The sequence below is a fragment of the Hippocampus bargibanti genome, linkage group LG04 (assembly GCF_051943395.1).
Source record: "Hippocampus bargibanti isolate YZ-2025 linkage group LG04, ASM5194339v1, whole genome shotgun sequence".
In the NCBI taxonomy this organism is placed as follows: Eukaryota; Metazoa; Chordata; class Actinopteri; order Syngnathiformes; family Syngnathidae; genus Hippocampus; species Hippocampus bargibanti.
In genome coordinates, this window is record NC_142737.1 from 11701004 (window position 1) to 11722974 (window position 21971).

General features: G+C 41.8%; 1 protein-coding gene across 2 annotated transcripts in view; it reads left to right on the plus strand.

Moving 5' to 3' along the window:
• Nucleotides 1-21971, plus strand: part of arl15b (ARF like GTPase 15b) — a 114034-nt gene that overhangs the window by 21782 nt on the left and 70281 nt on the right. For both annotated transcript variants that reach the window (XM_088994039.1, XM_088994040.1), the window contains exons 2-3: nt 13276-13420; nt 14536-14595. In XM_088994039.1, the coding sequence (XP_088850165.1) occupies nt 13276-13420; nt 14536-14595 (205 nt within the window). The remainder of the gene's footprint in view (nt 1-13275; nt 13421-14535; nt 14596-21971) is intronic.

Consider the following 21971-nt stretch of genomic DNA (forward strand, 5'->3'; position numbering starts at 1 on the left):
TCACAAGATTTATATCCCATAATGGTACCCCGTGGCTCCTCTCTATTCTCTGCCCCACTTATCTATCCTCCGGATGTCCCACAGAGCAAAGGTGATCTTCTATCTTTGAATGCAGCTGCCCTGCCACCACTTCAACCTCCTGCTTACTTGTACAAAAAAGTGTGTGTGTCTGTGTGTGTGTGTGTGTGGGGGGGGGGGGGGGTCGTGCAGGTTGAAAATAGTCCTTGGGCGGGCCCCTTAATGCCCCTTCCTCCCTCCTCCTGTCATTGTCTATCTAATGTACTTTTGCAGAAGCACACAGTGACTGCCAGGTAGGCTCCAGACAGACAAATGTGTCGGGTGGGATGGTTGTTTGACGCAGAATTGCTAAGCTTATACATATTTGAAGACACATTTCTGGAAAAAATGACACTTCTGATTATGCTTTACGGAGTTGTAAAGGTTCAATGTCAAACTGTGTTTCACCTTTTCTTTGTTTATGTATTTATTTATTTTTTGTGGTGTTGAGGGGAGTTCCTGATACGGATATTATGTGCTTATCTGTCTAATTGCGATTTCCTTTGTTATTCTTACTGGGCCCATTTCTAATTACTCATTCTTTAAAGCCAGTCGCTCGTGCAATTTTAAGACGATAGGGAACAAGGAATAAAAAAAAAAAAATGTTTCAATCACGTACACGTTGACTTTGCGTTGTTAGACTTCTACTTGGAAACAGATTTATGCTGAGGCTATATAAATTCGCTTCAGAGTACAGTAGGAGCATAATAACACAAAGTCAATGTGCTGGCTGATTACATTTTAACATGCTCTTTAACTGCTCTGTTTCATTTCTTGCAAGGTTTCTTAACTCATTCACTGCCAGACGTGCAAAAGTGTGTTCACTCCCGTGCCCGGGTTTTTGACATTTTCACTCAAATTCCAGGACCCACAAAATATCGGGTTTTAGGGCTACATGAATATTCAATGCAGCGTAAGAAACCTTAAACTCTCTTTTTCATCCGAAAACAAAGTTAATACAATACAATACAATACATGGGTTACATGTATTACAATAGATGGGTTGGGAGTTATCTGAGCTTGAAATGAGGGTGGCTGTACAAAATAGAACACAATGCATTGATTTAAATAGCCCTTTAACAACAGCTGAAGCTGTAACAAAGCGCTAACATGGACAAAAGGCAAATGCTGCCCCCTCGTGGGAGGGGAAAAACATTTCCAGAGGTCTGATCAGCGCTTTATTGGCACCCCCTGCAACAAAAACCAAACCAAAAATTTGTTCGGGTTTTGGCGCTCCATGTCATATTTTCCCGCCTATCAAAGGGCAGCATTTGCCTTCTGTACAGCCGACCCCACTTGAACCTCATCTTTCTCCAGACCCACATAACTTAGGAATTAACTCTTTTTTCTGATGAAAGAAGAGAGTCAAAGGTGTCTTACACCGCATTCAATGTTTATGCAGCTCTAAAACGTAATATTGTGTGGGTCCTACAATTGAGTGAAAATTACAAAAACCCGGACATTGGAGTGGACACCTTTTTGCACATCGTCTGGCCGTCAATGTGTTAATATCACATGAACAGCAGCATATGGAGTTAAACGCAAGAGATTTTCTCAGAATAAAGTCACCAAATATGATTGACAGTGACACCAAGCAGCAAATGGCATCAAAAGACCGAAATGTAAATGCCCAATTTTGACAACATAATATATCGCCTCTTGGCTATATTATGTCATCAATGTATCACTTATTCTATATATTATTTCATCAATGTCAGGCGTTTAAAATTTTCTGTTAATCTGATATTAAACATTATCTTCACTCTATTCTTGAGGTTATACATTGCACGACGTGTCTATCGGTAAGTTTGACACTTTGAATAGACTGTCAGCAAATGACGCAAAATTCCCCAAGTATTGTTTGGGCAATATACATGTCAAAGCCTTTGCGGCAGCTATTGGAATAGTTCGCTTTGTGCACTTGTTGTGTGTGTGTGTGCGCATGTGCGTATGTGAACCGTAACAGCAGACACTTACTGCCACATCCAGATGGTGTTAGAAACAAACAGGGCTACGCTGTAGGACCCCTCAATAGGAGCGTCTAGACTGGTCCTTTAGCAGACAGATACAGCCTCCCATCAAATTAGCGTTTGTCAGATTTATGGTAATGGCCTGCAACAGTCTTCCTGTCATTGACATCAAGATTTACAGCGCCCTCCACCCCCTACCACACACGCACGCACACACACACACACACACACACACACACACACACACACACACACACACACACACACACACACACACACACACTCTCCTCATCCTCAGCGCTTTTGCACCCCCCCTTCCCCGAGATATGCGTCGATTCTATTTCACTTTCTTTTCACCCACCAATCTCTTTGCTCCAGAACAACTTTTATTTGATTTTGTAGTTGAAAAGTTGTGTTTGGGTGTGTATGTATGTGCTTTAGGAAGGTTAGTGAGAGGGCTGAGGGTGCTTCGCTCTCACAATCAAAAGTGGAGGGGAAAAAAGTCCCACACAGGATGGCAGAAGCCCACAAGCCCCCTTCTACCGCCGTAACAATGGCTTGTGTCAAGGTTTCCGGTTAATCCTCTGTGATGAAGCTAGAGTGTTTTTTTGGGGTGAAGGGTTGCTCTGGTGTGTGGGGGCGGTGATGGTGTTGTGCGGCTTGGGAGTTTAAGGGGGTGCAATTTTGGTGGTGTCTGGAGAGGACACAGTTCTACAGCCTGATACTTTATTGATGGTGGACAGAGCGCTAAAGTTACCCGATGTCCAACAGTGGGAAACACCTAATGACAGACGTCTCGTCCATTCTCAGCCCAAATGTTTTTCAAAGGCTCCCTCTCTGTCTTTGATCCCTTACCCACAGAAAGAAAAAGAAAACATCCTAGGTCGCAAGGAACCATGTCAGAGGAAAAGGATGGTATTGGTACTTCTGGAATTCCAGCGCATGTTTCTCGCACCATTACGTTGAACCTGGAAAAGCACAGAATTAAGTTTATCGCTATTCCATGTTAAGCTCTTTGTTGCAGCTTCAGCTGTTGTTAAAGCACTATATAAATCAATATGTATTGTATTGTATTGTATTGTATTTGGCAATTCACTGGCCGTTGAGATGCGAGATGAGTGACCTGACTTTGGCATCTCTAACAGATACGACAAAGAATTGCTAAATGATTAATTTTGTGACTGCTCCTACGGCGCTTTGTACGATTATTATTTGTACGGTTATATCACAGCTCTTTTTTTCACTGAATAATGATTTTTAAAAAATCACTAAACTTAAAAAAATAGGATCTTTTCACATCCCCGATAGACCTGAATTTCTGATCACGTGATCATATCTTGACCACTTTAACTCATTCACTGCTCCAGACCCATATAACTTGGGAATTATTTTTTTTTCCGACGAAAGAAGAGAGTCTAAGGTTTCTTACGCTAAATTAAACGTTTGTCGTCCTAAAACTCAATATTCTGTTGGTCCTGTAATTTGAGTGAAAATGACAATAACCCTGGCACTGATGTGAACACATTTTTACACATCGTCTGGCAGTCAATTAGTTAATACAGTATAAAGAGAAAAGTTGTTTTTCTGGAAATTTTCTGTGCGATAAAGCCCGTCAAAATTCGTTCTGAAAGTGCCTTTGAGTTAATGTAAAATGACATTCCTCCTCAACCCATTGACTGGTAAAAGAGTACCCATTTTTTGACTGACAATTTTCTCAAAATGAGAATAACCACCTCTTAGGATGGGTTGACTTGCAATTAATGTAACTTGGCATTGCTGTAAAATGGCATTACTGGTTATAAAAACTCAACTTAAAGGACAACCGACACAATTTTTTTGTTTCCTAACTGACATCAGAAAAACGTTTTATAGCATCTAAAATACCCAAAACACGCAGGCTGATATTTTTTGTCAAATGCAAAACACCAATAAAAATGACTTAAAGTTGCCCAAAACCGCCACTAATGGGCTCAAAACTGGAGATTCAGAAAGCCCCGCCCCCAGTTTGTGACATCACATCAGAAAAGTCCTTCACAAACTGCCTTGCCCCAGAATCAAAACAAGAGCTTCAGAGAGTTCAGATTCGGAAAAAGATCTTTTCTTGTTACTCATCCAGTTATGAATATGATTCAAATAGTTCTGAGGAGGAAAGCATCAGTGTTTGAGATCTGAAGGAACGCCCCTCAGCGAGAAAGGACATACCTTGCATCACCTCAATGCATTTCGCAATACTTTGTTTGGTCTGAAAACTTCGTGTTGATGGCGAAATTAGAAGGAAAACACATAAATAACGCGATGGTGAATCCTTTTGTATGGCATCTATTTGATATTCACTGACAAAAATTGTAAGGAATTAATCAGCCCCTTTCCACTGAGCTTTGTCGCCCTCTTCTGCCTCTTTTTGGTGCTAACCCCCCCCCCCCCAGATGACACACATTCGGTGCTACATTTCCCCCCTCAAAATGACACAGAATAAATTCTTTAATCGATTGCAAACATGTATGCTTTCCTCTTCAGAACTATTTGAATCATATTCATAACAGGATGAGTAACAAGAAGGCAAATCTGAAGCCATTGTTTTGATTCTCGAGCAAGGCAAGACGTCTTGCCGTGACACCCCGAACATGGGGGCGGGACCTTCTGAAACTGGCCACTTCCGGTTTCAAATTGTAGTACTTTTTAGACACTTATTATTATTATTTTTATTGGTGTTTTGCATTTGACTAAAAATATCATACTGCGTGTTTTGGGTATTTTAGATGCTATATAACGTTTTTCTGATGTCAGTTAGGAAACAAAAAAGTGACATCGTTTGTCCTTTAAAATTTCAAATTGAAGAGTTACAAACTTACGTATGAATGACAGCATGACAGAATGACTGCTCTACTCCTTTAGAAATACTTCATGGCTAGTCCGCTGGAAATTTGTGTAAACTTACATCTTATTTATACGTGTTACCGCAATTGGCTGCCACATGATTCACCATCGTGTTATTTATGTTGTTTTCCTTCTAATTTTGCGATCAATATGGTGTTGTCAGACGAAACGAAGTACCCAAAATGCATTGTGTGTCGCTTTCTCGGTCAGGGGAGTACCATTGTGACGTCACTTCGGGCATCATCATCAACTCGAAAAGAAGACTTCATGAATATTCAGTGCAAGTCTTAAAACGTAAAATGTAGCTATATGCGGTGGAATCTTTGTAAAATGCGGTCAGTACAAGTCATTTGATGTGATTTTACAAATTATGGACGCAACGTGTCCAGAGGTGTCGGTTGTCCTTTAAGTTGCCAAAACCCACACTTATTCTTGAGAAGAGTTCATGTACTTCCATACTTGTTTTTTATCAATTTACTTTTTCTCAGATTTCACAGGACTTTTCAAGTGCACATTCCACACTATTTTCAAAAAGTGCAGAACGATGACAACCACCTGTCACAATATGAATCATGATTAACAATTATGGATAATAATTCACTTCAATCAGAATCCTAGACTTCATTTTTCCAAGTAAATCAAGTGAGGCAATGCTTCCCTCCTCATTGTTTAATGTCCTCTGAAGGAAGCCAGGGGGAGCTATAACTTCACTGTAGCTCTCTGTGTATTTGTGGGTGCTGTCTGTGTCGGATACTCTCATTGTCCAGACACCTTAGCGTCAGGGCAGTAGTGTCGAAGCTCTTAAATGAAGGCCAGACAGACAGAAGCGGAGTGAATGATTGGGCAGCAGGGGTGCAGAGAGAGTTAGAGAGAGAGAAGGGGAGAACGAGGATATGGCTTTAGTATAAGGGGATGATGTGCCTGAAAAATGGTGACAAGAAAATCAGCTTTAAAACAGGGTGGTGGTGATAGTGGTGGGGGAAGTCTACCGTCTGCACACGCAGGCATAATAGTTTGCGGGTTATTTTGTCCTGCCGAGGTAAGACATGGTCTGCTTCCCCAGATGGGATATTGAGCCGGTGCAGACGGTGTCGTCTTATTATTGCTCTGTGTCTGTCATTTCAATCCACCCCCATCTTCTCGATATCACCTTTTGCAGGCGTCCAAGTAAACAGTAGACATATTCTACATTTCATTGCAAACGTTCCACGCCACTGCAAGCGCATTGTTCAGGTGCAGAGTGTCTCGTATCCCCCCCAATACTCTCATCTACTAGTGTGTGTGTGCTTGTCCTTCTTTGTGTCCGTGCGTGGCTGTCTTTTTGGTCACGCATCTATTTCTGATGCGGGGTGTCATGACTGGCACCTGTTCTAGTGTCCTTAGTTGGCCATCATTTTTTGCACACAGGTGCTTTGCGGCTGTGGCGAGGAGCGTTCTCATCCCATCACTTTTTGGACTCTGGGTGGTGTTCACACGCTTGATTAACACGCATCGATAACCTTTTGGCGCAGGGCGATTCGTTATAAACGTGTGAGTTTGAAAGTGGTTATTTGAATGCTAGTGACTGAAGAGGTGGAATCCAGATTGAATGTGGCTAGGACAGGTAATGTCCTGGCCACATTTCACATGTTTACTCAAGTTTGAAAACTGGTGCAAAGAGGTTTGCCAAGTTTTAAAACTCTTTCCGAATGTCCGGCGAACCCCCGACAAAAAAATAAACATTCATGACGTTCGCAAACACGATCAAACTGTCACGATGCAGTGGGATAAAGGATAAACTGAAATGTAAATGCTGTCCTGACCAAAGACCGGGGTTAAAATTCTTTCATTTGTTCATCTTCCTGACCCCCTAATCGTCATTAGGGTCGCGGGGGGTGCTGCAGCTTTTCCCAGCCGTCTTTGGTCATTAGGTGTGTGACACCCTCAATTGGTTGCTACCCAATCACAGGGCACACAGACACAACCATTCGCTGTCACACTCATACCTCAGAACTATTTGGAGTGTTCAATCAGCCTCCCATGCATGTTTTTGGAATATGGGAGGAAACCGGAGGACTCGGAGAAAACCCATGCAGGCCCGGGGAGAACATGCAAACTTCACACAAGGAGGCCAGAGTTGGATTTGAACTCATGATCTCTGCACCGTGAAGTCGGCGTGATAGCCATTCGACTACCGTGCCGTCGCGTGTTAAACATTACATTTTAAAAAATTAATACATACGTAAAAAGAATCCTGAAAAGATCCAAGTTGAATGAAAGACTGTGTCATTATGAGTGTGAAAAGAATTGGCTTCAGCTTACCCACAGCAGCGTAGAAAATGGACAGTCAACATACCTACTTCCTATCTCTGAGCACAATAAATAACACAAAAGTTACAACTTGTGCTATTTTATTTTATTTTATTTTATTTTATTTTATTTTATGAACAAGGACCATTTGCTTTCAAGAACATTACAATTGCCTTTTACACGCTGGTTCCTTCGTCATATACAGTATTTGTGTCATTATAGTGTATAGTCAATGGAATTGGGTAAATTGGGCATTGTGTGGTAGGAGCTGTGACACACTAAGCATGGGAAGAGTCCAGTTTGCCGCTTTTTGTGTATCGCATGTCTCTCTCCACCTCTTAATGAGAACGGCATGCAACGCGCCCCAAGCACCCTCTTCCTTCCCTCACTGTACTGAATCCCACCGAGCAGCCCGCCATCCAACTTCAAAGCAGCAAATAACAACAACTGAAAGAGGGGATGAATGAGGATGAATGAATGCCCCCTCGTCCCTCTCCGACCCCTCCTCTCTTGTACACCCGTCCACCTCTCTGCTTCCAATTCCCCACTACTCTCCTTTACATCCCCGACTGGCTGGTCTCCTGCATGCCTCCCAACAACGTTTTTTGCTAGCCCGTGACTGTGTACACTCTTACTCGGTTAGCACCACTCTTCTGTCAGGATAGACGACCATCTATGTTACTGTCATATCCAAAAGGTCACAAGTAATGCCCTGCACACAAGTGCTGTCCCGACATGTCGTCTGTATAAAACATATAAAATATAAAACAATAACAAAATGGCCCGGCAGCCCATTCGTGTCTTATATCCGCCTCTTTGTGGAGATGATTCTCAGGCGCTGGTATCCTCCATGATCATTGTACACACCCAATTGAAAACCATGACGTGGAGCGCCATTCCCGAATTTGTTCGGGTTTAGTTTTTTTCTTGCAGGGGGGGTGCGTTTGAAGCTTTGGTCAGACCTCTGGCAATGTTTTTCCCTCCCACGAGGGTGCAGCATTTATCTTTTGTACAGCCACCCCCACTTTCAATGGAGATAACTACAAAAAAGTAGTAAGCTCGAAATAAACACTCCACTGCCATGGGTTTTGTCATTTTCACTCAAATTGCAGGACCCGCAGAATATTGAGTTTTAGGACTGCATAAACTTTCAATACACCATTAGAACCCTTAGATTCTGGTCTTTCATCAGAAAAACAGTAAATCCCTAAGTTATATGTGTCACGGTTTGCGAGGTGGTGATGGCGGGTTCGGATCCCAAAAAGCAGGCAGGAGGGAGCAGGAGGTTGTTTGACAAATTGTATTAAAATAAAGTCAGTAGGAACAAAATGTAAAACATCAAAATGATCTGAATGGGAAAAATACAAAGTAGCAAAAGAAAACCAAGTGTAAAAGTCCGCCAAGGTTAAACAAACACGTACACAATGCATGCAGCAAACAAACAATGAATCGGCACCGGATGATCGTGCCAGGTGTCCTTTTAAGTGTTATTGATTATAACGACCAGCACCTGCGAGGCTGCCGGCAGGGCTGACGTCGCTACCCGCTGGTCGCCAATCTGATCGGGACGACCAGCACCTGTGCAGGTGCAGGCGGGGCCGAGGTCTGGAGGTATCTGAGCTTGAAATGAGGGCGGCTGTACAAAATACAATACAATACATATACAGTAAAGTCTCGTTATATCGATATTCAAGGGAGTCCGAAAAAATATCGATATAACAGGGACTATCGATATATCCGACCCTGTTTGCATGTAATTTTTTCCGTGCGTGCATAGAAATAGTATCGATATAACCGGGACTATCGATATATCCGATATCGATATAACGAGACTTTACTGTATATTGATTTATATAGCGCTTAACAGAAAAACTAAAACCCGAACAAATTCTGGAATGGTCCTCAACGTCACACTTTTGAATTCCCGAATGTATTCGGGAATGGCAGCGAATGAGTTAATATTCACCAGTAACTGCAGAGTGGAAACATAAGTGGCTTTCAGGTGAGCTTTTTAAGTTTGGAATTTTTGTTAAAATCGCTTTTAGAACTGTACTTATTTTGCATCATGTATGATTCTGAGTTCTGTGTCTTCACCATGGTTTCCCTGAGTAACTTAAATTGCTGTGTTTGGTTGATTGATATATAGTCAAGAGAAGTGATTGTTATTCAACACTTTTCACATTGAAGTACGTCTCATACCGTACTTCCTTTGAAGGTTAATTTCAGCGCCAGAATCGTGAATATGAATGCGAACAATCATGCCGAATCAAAAAACAAAATGTGACCGACCCTACCGTGTGCCTTTGTGAGAACCCCGACACTTTTCAGTGATTACACAAGGGATAAAGAAAACTACGCCATAGAAACTCAACGCTTGGTTGGGTGCCTCAATTTGGACTGTGCTCTCATTCATGTCTCAGCTCAACTTTATGTCCTTTTGGTGTCCCGACGGTAGCCATGGAGTACGAGAGTGAAACATGAACCAGTCTGCTGCAGGAGTAGCGGCTTCCCTCTAACCTACATTTATTACTTCTAAAAATACAAAGGAGTTTTCCAAAAAGAGCCTGGCCGGCTCTTGTTATGTCTGACCACAGCAGGTGTACTTATAACATGGTGGCTTACGACTCATTGTCGGCAGAGTTTCCCCCATTTTTATTTGTCAACTCCCGATTGATAATGACTCAATCCAGTGCCCCTGAGCATTTTCCATTGCTCTACAGCCCAAACATTCATGGATCTGACCCGTTATGAAAGACGGTCATCTGAGGTCAGCCTCTATAATAGGTTTTGACTTTATCTGCCTTTTAGCATAGTTTACAGAACCTGACTGAACAATGTTCAAAGGCAGGAATGTAAAAAAAGCCAGAGGAGTGTTTCCCTCCTAATTTGAAGTACTCATTCCGAATAATTCAAATCCTCAATGGCTAAATGTTGCCATTTAAAACACATTTGAACACCTATCAGCCGCTTTGTATGAATAGCAGCGGGCTTCCATGTTATATTTTGCAAAGAACCAGGTCAGACAGATGGATTTAATAATTAGTAAACATATAAATATGTAGTTACATGAAAAGCCAGAAGACACTCCCCACACAATCACACACACACGCACACACACACACACACACACACACACACACACACACACACACACACACACACACACACACACACACACACACACACACACACACACACACACTAGTATTAAAAAATGGTTCATCAATACGCTCTCCATTTTTTACAGAATGTTAAATTTTGCCATGATTTGGTGGCCGCTTTGCATTTTTAATCTGAATACATTTTTGTCATCATCCCATAGCTTTTGCACTATAGCTTCCGCTTCCGACTTCCTGTACATATGACGGGATTTGTGTTGTTCCCGCCTGTAGTTTTGCTTTTCAGTGTGTCCCCATGAGGCACAAAATTAACATTTTGACCCGCAAACAGCGATGCAAGACCACTTAATTGTAGTCCTTTCACATTTATTTTCTCGAGGGAAAAAATTAAACATAGCGGTGATAATTACATTTTCCAATCTTGGTCATTTACGTAAAGTCTGGTTAATGAGTTTTCACAGTAACAATGAGGTAATGTCTCGACAGGCTGTTCAAGAAATGACTTTTCAGATATAACCTGGTTTTACAAGACACAGACAATCAATGAACCTGTCTGTGTTTTGGCGGGGATTTGCTTGCAACCTCAGAGTTTTTTTGTAACATTCCTAATGTACCACAATGTCAGTTTGATAACGAGGGTGAATCATTGACTTGTAAAAGTGGAGAAATAATCTTCCACAGTGTCAAAATCACTCCCAGATTCAAGACCTAAACAACTCAGCGTTCTACTTTTATCTACTTTTTATCGTACTTGTATTGGTGAGGCAACATTCATTTTTAGGAAGGTTTAGAAGAAATTCTGGTCAGAGCATATCGCCGAATGACGGGGTTGACGTTAAAATTTGCTAGGTACCATTTAAGCGACATTTGTGTGTACACACTGTTTGTGGATGAGGGTCATTGTAAGGGTATGAATTCATACTTTTGACTCGTCTCGTGTACAATACGTAGGGGAGCTGGTTGATAGACAAGTAATAAAATGGAGTTTAACTGCTCTTCTGAATCAATGTAGCAATTTTTCATTGATTAAATGTCTTTGGCACAACAGTCATGCTTGATGTTAGAGTCAATGGCACAACACACTCTGACTCGCCGATCTTTACGGGTCTGTCTGACAGGAGAGGGTTATCTCTTGAGTCTCTTTAAGTCACTAAAGGCCTTCGGATGTATTTATTTTTCTCCTGTGAGTCTTTTGACCAAGCTCCCCCTCGTCTATCTTGGTGCTGTCAAAGTGAGGCCAGAGGTGGGAGCTACGATTTCTCTTGTTCGCAGTGACCCGGTGTGCATAGAGACCCTGGGGTCAGGCACTGGGTGCTTCTCTAGTAGCGCTTGTGAAATTTGGACTGTACAGCAAAGAAAGAAGTTTGCCTCCACAGCAAAGAATGAAGTTTGCCTCCACGCAATAACAGTTGGGAAAGCTTTTATTAGATCATCAAAATGTTGAACGCATATTCGTTCATCCATTTCAGCTTTTGTCTTTTAGCTGAGGGAAAATTTCACTCTCCATAGACGTCTTTGCATGTAACCTTGGGGCAAAGTAGATGAACTGTGGCGGGAGATCGAAATGTCCGAGCAGAGCAAAGAAAATAGAGCGACTTCACTAAACCGTCTTTTTACATGTGTTGCTACTTCGAACATGTGTATATAAGTGTGTTTCTGATCTTCCCATTTCTCCCAAAGAGGGGAATGTTTCCTGTTTGAGTCGACTGATGGGTTCACGAAGGAGTCGGGGGGTCGGGTTGCTCAGTCAACGTCTGGTTCTGTTGAAGCAGATTCCCCACATCTCGATCAAACAGCAGCTCTGTTTTGGCACTGCACTGGAAAGTGACCCGAGTGGTCACTGATGTCTGGAGTTTGCTTGATCTGAAAAGAAACCAAGAACTGGACATCATCATATCAGAGCCAGACTGGCGATTAAAATGACAACAGGTCAATGTTACACAGTGGTTTGTTTAGAACTCTTCTTCCCGATTTAACCCTCGTCTTCATTTTATTTTATTTCATAGTTTCTGATGTTTTTTTTTATGTCATGGCTGAGTACACCTGGAGAATGTGCTTTTCAGTTTGTATACACTTATGTGTTTACCTTCCTGTCAACCTTTGATTGAGCAGGATAGTGGTGTCTCAAACAGGGTTGTCTACGGACAAGAGCCGTGAGCCACCTTGTTTTGATCTTCTTCACCCTGAAATGTGATAGGAGATGCTAAGAGTCACGGTTTGTCGGAGTTTCTGCTCGACCCTAGCCAGGCTGGTTCCTGCCACACTAGTTTAAAAAAACACATACACACACCTATTTAGTTTTGTCTTTGGATCCTTCTACACAAGTTAAAAAGATCTCATTCACGGTTCACACTGCATTTGCCCCTTAATGTCTCACAGCAGGCCTTGAGTCTCAGGCCGTGATTCATTGGGTGTCAGGTCTGCCTCTGGCTGACATACGGGCCCAATCAGACAGGGTATACACACACACACACACACACACACACACACACACACACACACACACACACACACACACACACACACACACACACACACACACACACATACGCACAGAATACAAATAATGTGCACCAGTCCTTCGATGCACCCATTCAACACACTTCATAACTCTTTACTTTGACACAATGACATTAAAATTAAACAAATCAAAGTTGTAGCTTTGTTTCCCATTCCTCTTTCTAAGATGTTGGTGCTACTCTGGTGGAAGGAGAGACATCAGCTGCCACTCCAAAAGTATTCCCAAACGCAAACGCAATCTTTTTTTTTCTCGTTTTTTTTCCCTCTTTCAAAGGAAGACAGCTGGGAGGCCCACGAGAGTCTTCCTTCAGAGCTCTTGCGACTCCAAATGCAGATACTTAATCACTATCCCAGTCGTGCTGAAGAATTTGATCCCCCTCCGACCACCCCCCTCCAGCCACCCCCCTCCATTTGATCCATGGTCGTGTTTGTTTTCGTTGCAGTGTTTCCGGGCACTGTGCTGTAAAGGACCGCCACCGCCAAGACCGGAGTATGATGTGGTGTGCATTGGCCTGACAGGTGCTGGAAAGACCAGCCTGCTATCGCGCCTCTGCAGTGAAGGCGGTGACGGGATCGTTCCCACTACAGGTATTTGGGAAAAACATTTCAACTGCTGTTCCAGGAAGATGAAATAGGTCACCTTTGCTTTCCAATAAATGTTTCAAGCCTCAAACTGCCCTAACCCTTCAATAATACTGTATGCTGTCTTTCAAATTTGAGCCACTTATTGCAACTATCAGCGTAGGGGGGAGGATTTGCGGGTTAGGGGTATTTTTCATCATACATCTGTTTCGTAGGCTTGCCAGAGAAGCCGTTGCAACCTCACCTGCCAATACACAGGTCCCCCCCAACCCCCTTCCAGCGCAGTGGGAGTTGGGTAAGTTTGTCCAGAAGAGGAGGCTCCGTGGTGAGCGCACGAGTCTCCTGGCAGTCAGCGCTCCGCTCACCGTATACGTAATGCAGCCCTTCAAGGTCACTGACATTCCTCTGGCTCCTCTGGCTTTGTCTGCAATCAGCGTTGAGCTGTTGCAGAAATCCCATCATAGGTTTAGCCGCTGTGTACCTTTACTGAGGAGAAATGTGCTTCATCAGCCCATCAAGTCGGAATGACGTTTTTCAAAAGAAGCCAAACCTGTCTGCACCTGTCATAGACACAAAATGCGTGTTTGCTTGTTTGTTTGTTTTTTTGCAGAAACTTAGTTTTATCAGGTTCTCTGAAATTACATTTAGCTGCCAGCAACGTGTCCATCTGCCAAAAGAATTGTAAGAGATGTGCCTGGCATTTGCCACCCACAACTGCTTTCATAGCTTTTCGCTGTTGCAACACTCTTAAAGTCACGTCACAATCACATAAAATGTGTTTGCGTCTACAAATAGAATTTAGTATCATTTGGACATGAACCAGATGCAATCTTGACCCCCCACTGTGTTTTTCTCTGCTGCTTTTCATTCGAAAAGCACACATGTGATCTGCACAATACATGATGCTCAGCTCATATTGGCACGCCCCCAAGACCCCCCCTGTCCTAGTCAACTTGGACCACACAAAATGTGATGTCACATAAATATGTTTTCAATCCGTTGATTTACCCACCTGTAGAAATACGACGCATTCTAATATTGAGTGAGAAAACAAAATGGCACCGTCAATCATATTGGAATTCTTGACACTCAAGACAATGACATTTGTGTTTCCTCTTCAGGTTTTAGCATCAAAGCAGTGCCGTTTCCAAATGCCATCTTGAATGTTAAAGAACTTGGAGGTAAGACAAATTGCAGTTCAATTTCTCCACGATGCTGAATTGTATACATGTGTGCATTTACTACCATACGTCTGTGTAAGCTCTCAGTCGTACAGGAGTGGTCCATCGATGAGAAGGTTTCTTCAGCCGTCATCTGTACAAATTTGAAGGATGACGGCTGAAGAAACCTTCTCATCGATTTACTACCATAAACCAAGGAGAAATGTGGACTACTTCCCCGGTGAAGTGTCGTTAACTAAAAGAAACTAGACTTTCAGTGTGCTTTTAGAATGTTTCCGTTGATATATCAATATGATGTAGTATTAATAATTACCCTATTTTCTTGTGTATGAGGCGCACCCAAATGCCTTTATTTTCTTCAAATGATGACCCCTGCGCCTTATACGCCAGTGCACCTGATATGTGAAGTAATTGTCTGGCCACTACTGTCAGCCACCGACTCCATTTCCCCCCGCAGAAGAAGTAGTGCGTAACCTTGCCCCCCCGACTGTAGCGCCTTATAAAGTGGTGTGCTTTATATTTGGAAAATTCTTATATATTGTGTATTGTGTATTCCAAACATTAATTTCCGATAGGAAACCATTAAAATGAGAATAATCCAGGTCCCCACAAAACATAATTTTCAACTAAATAAGCCTTAAAACTACACACAATATACCTTATTTTAAGTGTAATAAATGTGTTATGGTATTGTAATTAAAGAAATAAACTGTACTGTGTAATGAAGTTGATTTATTTACCTTTGTGATGGTCGTTGATGGCTTGATGGAATGAATAGCTTTTTGAATAAAGTGTCTCAAGGAGCTCTGGGTTGTACATCTTAGAAGTTGTGATATTGCAACAGATACAGGCAGATACACTGGAAACTTCATTAATAGCTCGTTCCATTGATTACATGTTCTCGTCATATTGTACAGATGGATTGTATGGGTTATTTGTTAAGCCTGATTGATGGGATATTTTAACCTTGCAGTCTACACTCTACTTTTGCAATATCAATAAAGTTGAAACGAGTCCAAATTTCACCAATCTTCACTTTGTTTTTTTTGTTTCAAGCTCTGTCGTCTCCCTTTCGTGTTTGTGTGTGTGTTTCTGTTTCTGTAACCCCTAACCCCGCTCATTGCTCCGTGTGTCTTGCTGCGTGTGTCCCCTCCCTCCTTTACCATGGATATTGACCAATCACATGCGGCTTTAACTGAAGACTGGAAGTGGGGAATAGAGGAAAAAAAGCCGGCTGCCATTTCAGGAGCTCCAAGAACCGGCGTGTTCGCGAACGATACATCACTCATTGTGGCGCTCCTTGTGTTTACCGAAAAATAGTTTGTATGCCAAGAATATATTCTCGCGAATTTAACGTTCGTAAAGCGAAAAGTTTGTAAGCTAAAGCATTCGCAAGCCGAGGCATCACTGTACACCGTTCATTCGGGGTGCACCTTATACTCCGGTGCGCCTTATACACCAGAAAATTGAGTAAATAGATGAAATTGATCCAGAATTTATAATCCAATGGCCATCCCTCTCACACATAGGTGTCAAAGTCACATTCCGGGGCCAAAGCTGGCCCGCGAAAGCAAATCAAGCATGTCAAGGGCCATGATGCTTGCTCAAGTCCGAAGTCATTATTCTTGACTTTAGGTTTGAAAACTGTGTATTTGTTAATTTGTTGTCGTTCCGTATGTAATATGTGGAGGAGATGTAACATTCAAACAGTTTCCCCAAATTCATAACGGCACCGAAACCGTAACTACAATGTGTCCTGTGGCAAAAAATTAGTTTGACACCCTTGCTCTAACATAATTTCTGCCCTAATTAGTCCCCATGAGAACCATGCAAATAAATACAAATGCAACCCAAATAGAGACCTTAATTTACCAATCATGGAAAAGAGACAATTATTTCATTCTAACGGATTATTCAAAGTGTAGAAATTTGGCATCAATTCAATCAATTGTAAATAATTTCTTTGATTAAAGCTTTTGTTTCTTGTTTAGTGCTCTTCTTACTGTGAGTTGTGTTCGATTTTCTTTTTTTTTAAACTACATTTTCAGTTGACATACATTATATGCAACATACCGCAAACTGTCTAATAAAACATTTCAAAAAAGAAAGGGTCCCCCCGTAGAAGCCTATCGTAAATCACATGTGTTTTAACTTTAGTTACTCAATTTTGGCCATCCGTTTGTGTGTCAGTTTCAATCATTCTTAAATAAAATTGGATCATCTTAAAATGATTCTATTTGTAAGTGAGCAAAGGAGGTGAACGTGTGTTTTTTGTTTACCCCGACTTGCGTCACACAGTTTTGCACACATGCTGACGTTTGCGCACCGACGTCAGACCTGTTGATGTTTTTCTTTCGTGTGGCTCCGTACAATCTAAACGCTATGATTCCTGGAAGTGCGCAGCACTCAAGGAAGCCGTTTAATAAGCACAGATGCAAGATCTCGAGGTGGAGAAACGTAAACAGACTCAAAGGCAATGAGAGGACCTCCCCTTCCCTTAAAGGGAGCCTGAGGCGTGGGGCACGTCGGTGCTCGAAGTTCTTTCTGTAACACAAGATGTATTGTTTTGATAAATGTTCGAATTATTGTTGTCTTCCGCACACTCCATTTGACAGGTGCAATGTATACTTTTGACGCCTCACCCAACATGGCCTCCTGAGCAGACAAAACACACGTACACCACATACAAAGAGGAACTGGGTGAAGACCAACGGGAGCGCTACCAAATTTGGACACATGAGATGGGATTTGAAAGAGGGGTTTCTGGTTTGGGTCAAAGGCTTGTCTCGCGGATGACACTTTAGATTTAAAGGAGTTGGCGTAAATGCTGGAATCGATGTACTCATATTCTGTGCTTCTGTCTCTTAGCAACCTTAGTTATTTGTTTTGTTTTTTTAACATCACAGTGGGAGCATTCTGTTCAGGTTCATCGGTTGACAGTGAGGTTCTTCTATTGTTGCCTTCATAAGACTTAAAAAATATACTGGCAGTGTTTTTGAAAACATTTGAATATTCTTAATTATCACATAGGTCAGGGGTGTCCAAACGTTTTGCAAAGTCGGTCAGATTTGGTCTGTTAAAATTGTACTGGGGGGGAAATCTTGGCAGACATTCTTTATATATAACAGCAATTAATTTAAATACATCTGGGCGAGCCATTCTATGTTTCACATTTGTTTTTTTGGTTTTTTTTTATTTTAATTTCAGCTAACTCATCTTAACTCATTCACTGCCAGAAGATGTGCAAAAATGTGTCCACTCCAGTGCCAAGGTTGTTGTCATTTTCACTCAAATTGCAGGACCCACAGAATATTGAGTTTTAGGATGACATAAATATTCAATGCGGTGTTAGAAACATTAGACTCTCTTCTTTCATCAGGAAAAAAGAGTTAATTCCTAAGTTATATGGGTCTAAGCTTGAAATGGGGGTGGCTTCATAAAATACAATACAATACTTACATATTGATTTACTGTATATAGCGCTTTAACAGAAGCTGAAGTTGTAATTGAGCGCTAACATGTACAAAAGGTAAATTCTGCCCCCTTGTGGGGGGAAAACATTGCCAGAGGTCTCGGCACCTGCTGCAAGAAAAAAACAAAACCCGAACAAATTCGGGAATGGCGCTCCACGTCATGCTGTTCAATTCCAAATAAATTTCGGAATGTGACACCATTTTTTTGTTTCCTAACTGACATCAGAAAAACGTTTTATAGCATCTAAAATACCCAAAACACGCAGTATGATATTTTAGGCAAACGCAAAACGCCAATAAAAATGACTTAAAGTTGCCCAAAAACTCCCACTAATGAGCTCAAAACTGGAGAGATTCAGAAAGTCCCGCCCCCAGTTTGTGACGTCTCGTCAGGAAACTCCTTTACAAACTGCCTTGCTCCAGAATCAAAACAATGGCTTCAGAGAGTTCAGATTCGGAAAAAGATCCTTTCTTGTTACTCATCCAGTCCAGTTATGAATATGATTCAAATAGTTCTGAAGAGGGAAGCATAAGTGTATGCGATCGATTAAAGAATTCCATCCGTATCAATTCGAGTCGTGTAAGCAAAGCTTGAGAGTTTTGAAAGGTGCTTATAAATGAAATGTATTATTATTATAAAGCGACGAAAATGGTGAAGGAAAGGACATATGAAGCATATATGAAGCTCCGTGAATACGCAATATATATCAATTGGGTGATATGCGGCATGAAAAAAACTAGCACCAACACTTTTTTTGTACATTTTTAATGTATTAAAAAAAACTAGCACCAAATATTTTTTTATGGAGGGGGTGATTACTAGCTAGCTTTCTGGCTGGATATCAATTGGCTATGTTTTAGCTAGCGTTCTCTCCATTTCTGTTATTCTGGGTTGAGTGAACGCTGGCGCGTGTGGCTGCTGCTGCTCACCCACAGAAAAACTTATCCTGTAATTGTAAAATGACCTTGAGAGTTTTGAAAGGCGCTGATAAGTGAAATGTATTATTATTATTATTATCATTATTATTATGAATAACAAATAATAAGCTACAACATGTCATCATCAATTCAGATTGTTTACTGGTTGTGCATGCAAAACGTTTAAACTTTCAAGATTGCCCAATATTCATCAGGGTGCGACATTATGGCTAGTTTATCCTCGGCCATCGAGTAAGTGTCATCCGTCGTCTGCGCATGAACGTCTGCGCCCTCGGGACCCGACTTAGAGGTCCCTCGGGGTAACTTCCGCCCTACTAACGTGGATCCCACTGTGAACCATTTTGGGGTTGGGCATACCCCGGGCTGATAACAGACGAAGAGTTACGAAGTTACGTATGAATGACAGCGGTTGTCCATCACTAACTTTTCAGACAAAGTACCCAAAATGCATTGTGTGTTGCTTTCTCGGTCAGGGGCGTTCCCTCAGCGACGTCACTCTGGCATCATCATCAACTCGAAAACAAGACTTCATGAATATTCGGTGCGAGTCTTAAAATGCAAAATATAGCAATATGCCGTGAAACCTTTGTAAAATGCGGCCAGTAGAAGTCTTTTGAAGGGATTTTACAAATTATGGATGCAAATTGTCTAAGGTGTCTGTTGTCCTTTAAAACATGCATATCAAAATTGAAATGACATTGACAGTCAACTCTCCTCCTTTTGTTGATTGTCACATTTTTTAGGCAATTGCAGGGCTCATTCAGTCAATTACTCATATACTAACTTGCTGTTCCTAATGGAGCCTCTAGATGGCAGCACTCACCACAGGCAAGTAATAGCGCTACTGCCCAATGTATTGATTCTACATGTGAGCCAGACGTTATTTATTTCATGGCAACGGCTGCGGACCGGATTATAATTGACCATGGGCCCTATTTGGCCCCTGGGCCGGACTTTGGACATAGATACTATCTAATAAAGCAAAATGAAGCGGGAACAGGAGGATGTTATGTGGATGTTTGTGTGGAATACAATAGATTCCAATCTGATCTAAATCATTGCGTATGGACTCTGATCTAGGCCAAATTGACCAAGTAAGGCGAGCCAAGAGTGGGACTAGAAAGAGAAAACCAGGTTGCTCAAATTTTGGAGCGTCTTCCCATTTTCCCTTGAGATTTTATGGTTCCCGCCATTGAAGCGGCCTCTCATAGGGTGTGAAGGTATGATGTTTTGACACCTCCACTGACAGCTTTCTATTTAGGGAATGAGGTTGAGCTTACTGCTTCAAGTGAAACGTTGACATACTTCCCCGTATGTTTAGTCGAGTGAAGATTGGCTCCGCCTGTTCCAAATACATGAGACGTAAGTCTGGCGTCTGGGGAACTTCTAACCTTGCGTGTTGTTCCAATTGTCAGTGCTCATAATGAGTCTTTCCAATGGTTGCCAGATTAACGACCCCTTGTAACTTGCTCAACACTTTGCCTCTCTTTATTTTCGAGTCTTTCCCAACGGTTTTAGAACAAGCAAACATGCCCTTGTTAGCGTTGTGATATTTTGCATGACTTTGCGATGATGCGGAAAAACGATACAAGATGTGAGGTGCAAGCATTGATATTTCTAAGCCTCAAAACATGCTTTACACGCTACATTTGGGGCTTGTCCTGCTCACTCATCCTTAACTAAGACATGGGCAGAGGGCCTGATAAAATGCAAGAAGCACTTTCTATGTATTTATTTCCTTCCTTTTTGCAACCAAAGTCTCCCTTGAATGCCTACCACATAGAAAGAACTACATCAAGTCTTGCATATACAGTTGTTCTTTAAGTGCAAGAGGTTCAAAAGTCCATCGGAGACGCTGCTGCTAAATTAATGATTTGCCGGTGGGTGAATGTGGGGATGAAATACCGTACTTAACACATGAAAAACTAAAGACGCTCATGCTTACGGGATGCTTGAATGTCATAATAAATTGCTTGGATTTTTGTAAAACAGTGATTCATGAAGCTTTGACACCAAATACCCCCGTTAATTACCAATATTATAAAATAGTTACAAAATAGCATTGATCGTAAATAAGGTAAGATGATAGAGTTTGGTCAAGACGGTGTGTGTGTACTTCACCATGGGCACACAACATGTTCAGATCAGTAAGCAAAGCTTAGCAAGGGGTTTGGCCGACAGGAAGGGAGCAACTGGCGACAAAAACAAAAAACACCTGAGTGAGAAATACATGTTTGCATTGGGCATGTAAAGAACACCCACAAGTATTACGGGCATCATACATCAGAGTTTCCCGCTCATAAGCCGCTTTGGTCTTCTGGTTTAAAGGACAGCTTGAGCTTATCACAAATCCCGGCCTGTAAATTCAAATGCAGAGAGAGTTACACCCTTGGGCTAAGCAACAATACAGAAGATGGAGGTGACGGTCTGACTTCTTGATGATGTTAATCTTGTAAAATCTTGAACTGCGTAATTTGGTTTCTTGGGCTTGTTGATTCATAAAGCTGCACGGAGTAATACCCTAGTGAATATTCAGATAATGACACAAGAAAATATACCTGTACTACCATTTGCTATATGAATCAATATGCATTGCAGTGGTGGGCCATGTATTTAATCGCTAGGCCTTCAGTAGTGCCCCGTCTGAATCAATCTAGACTGAAAAAGTCCGTCTTGAAAATGGCTTTAACAATAAATCTCCAACCAAATCATTTACTTCTCCTTCAGCCATTGTGGGTTGACAAACCTCTACTAAATTAACACAATATATTTGCTTATGCAGCTTGCTACTGATACAGTGTGCTAGCTCTGTGCAGTCTGCTCTTGTTTCGTCTTGTGATCAGAGCAGTTTTCGCAAACTATATTTGGCTAGTGACTATCCAATCATAGTTTGTGGAAACTCTGACGTTGACCAGCGCCTTCAAGAAGGCGTTGGTACCCCATTTGGGTTGCCAACTCGTAATC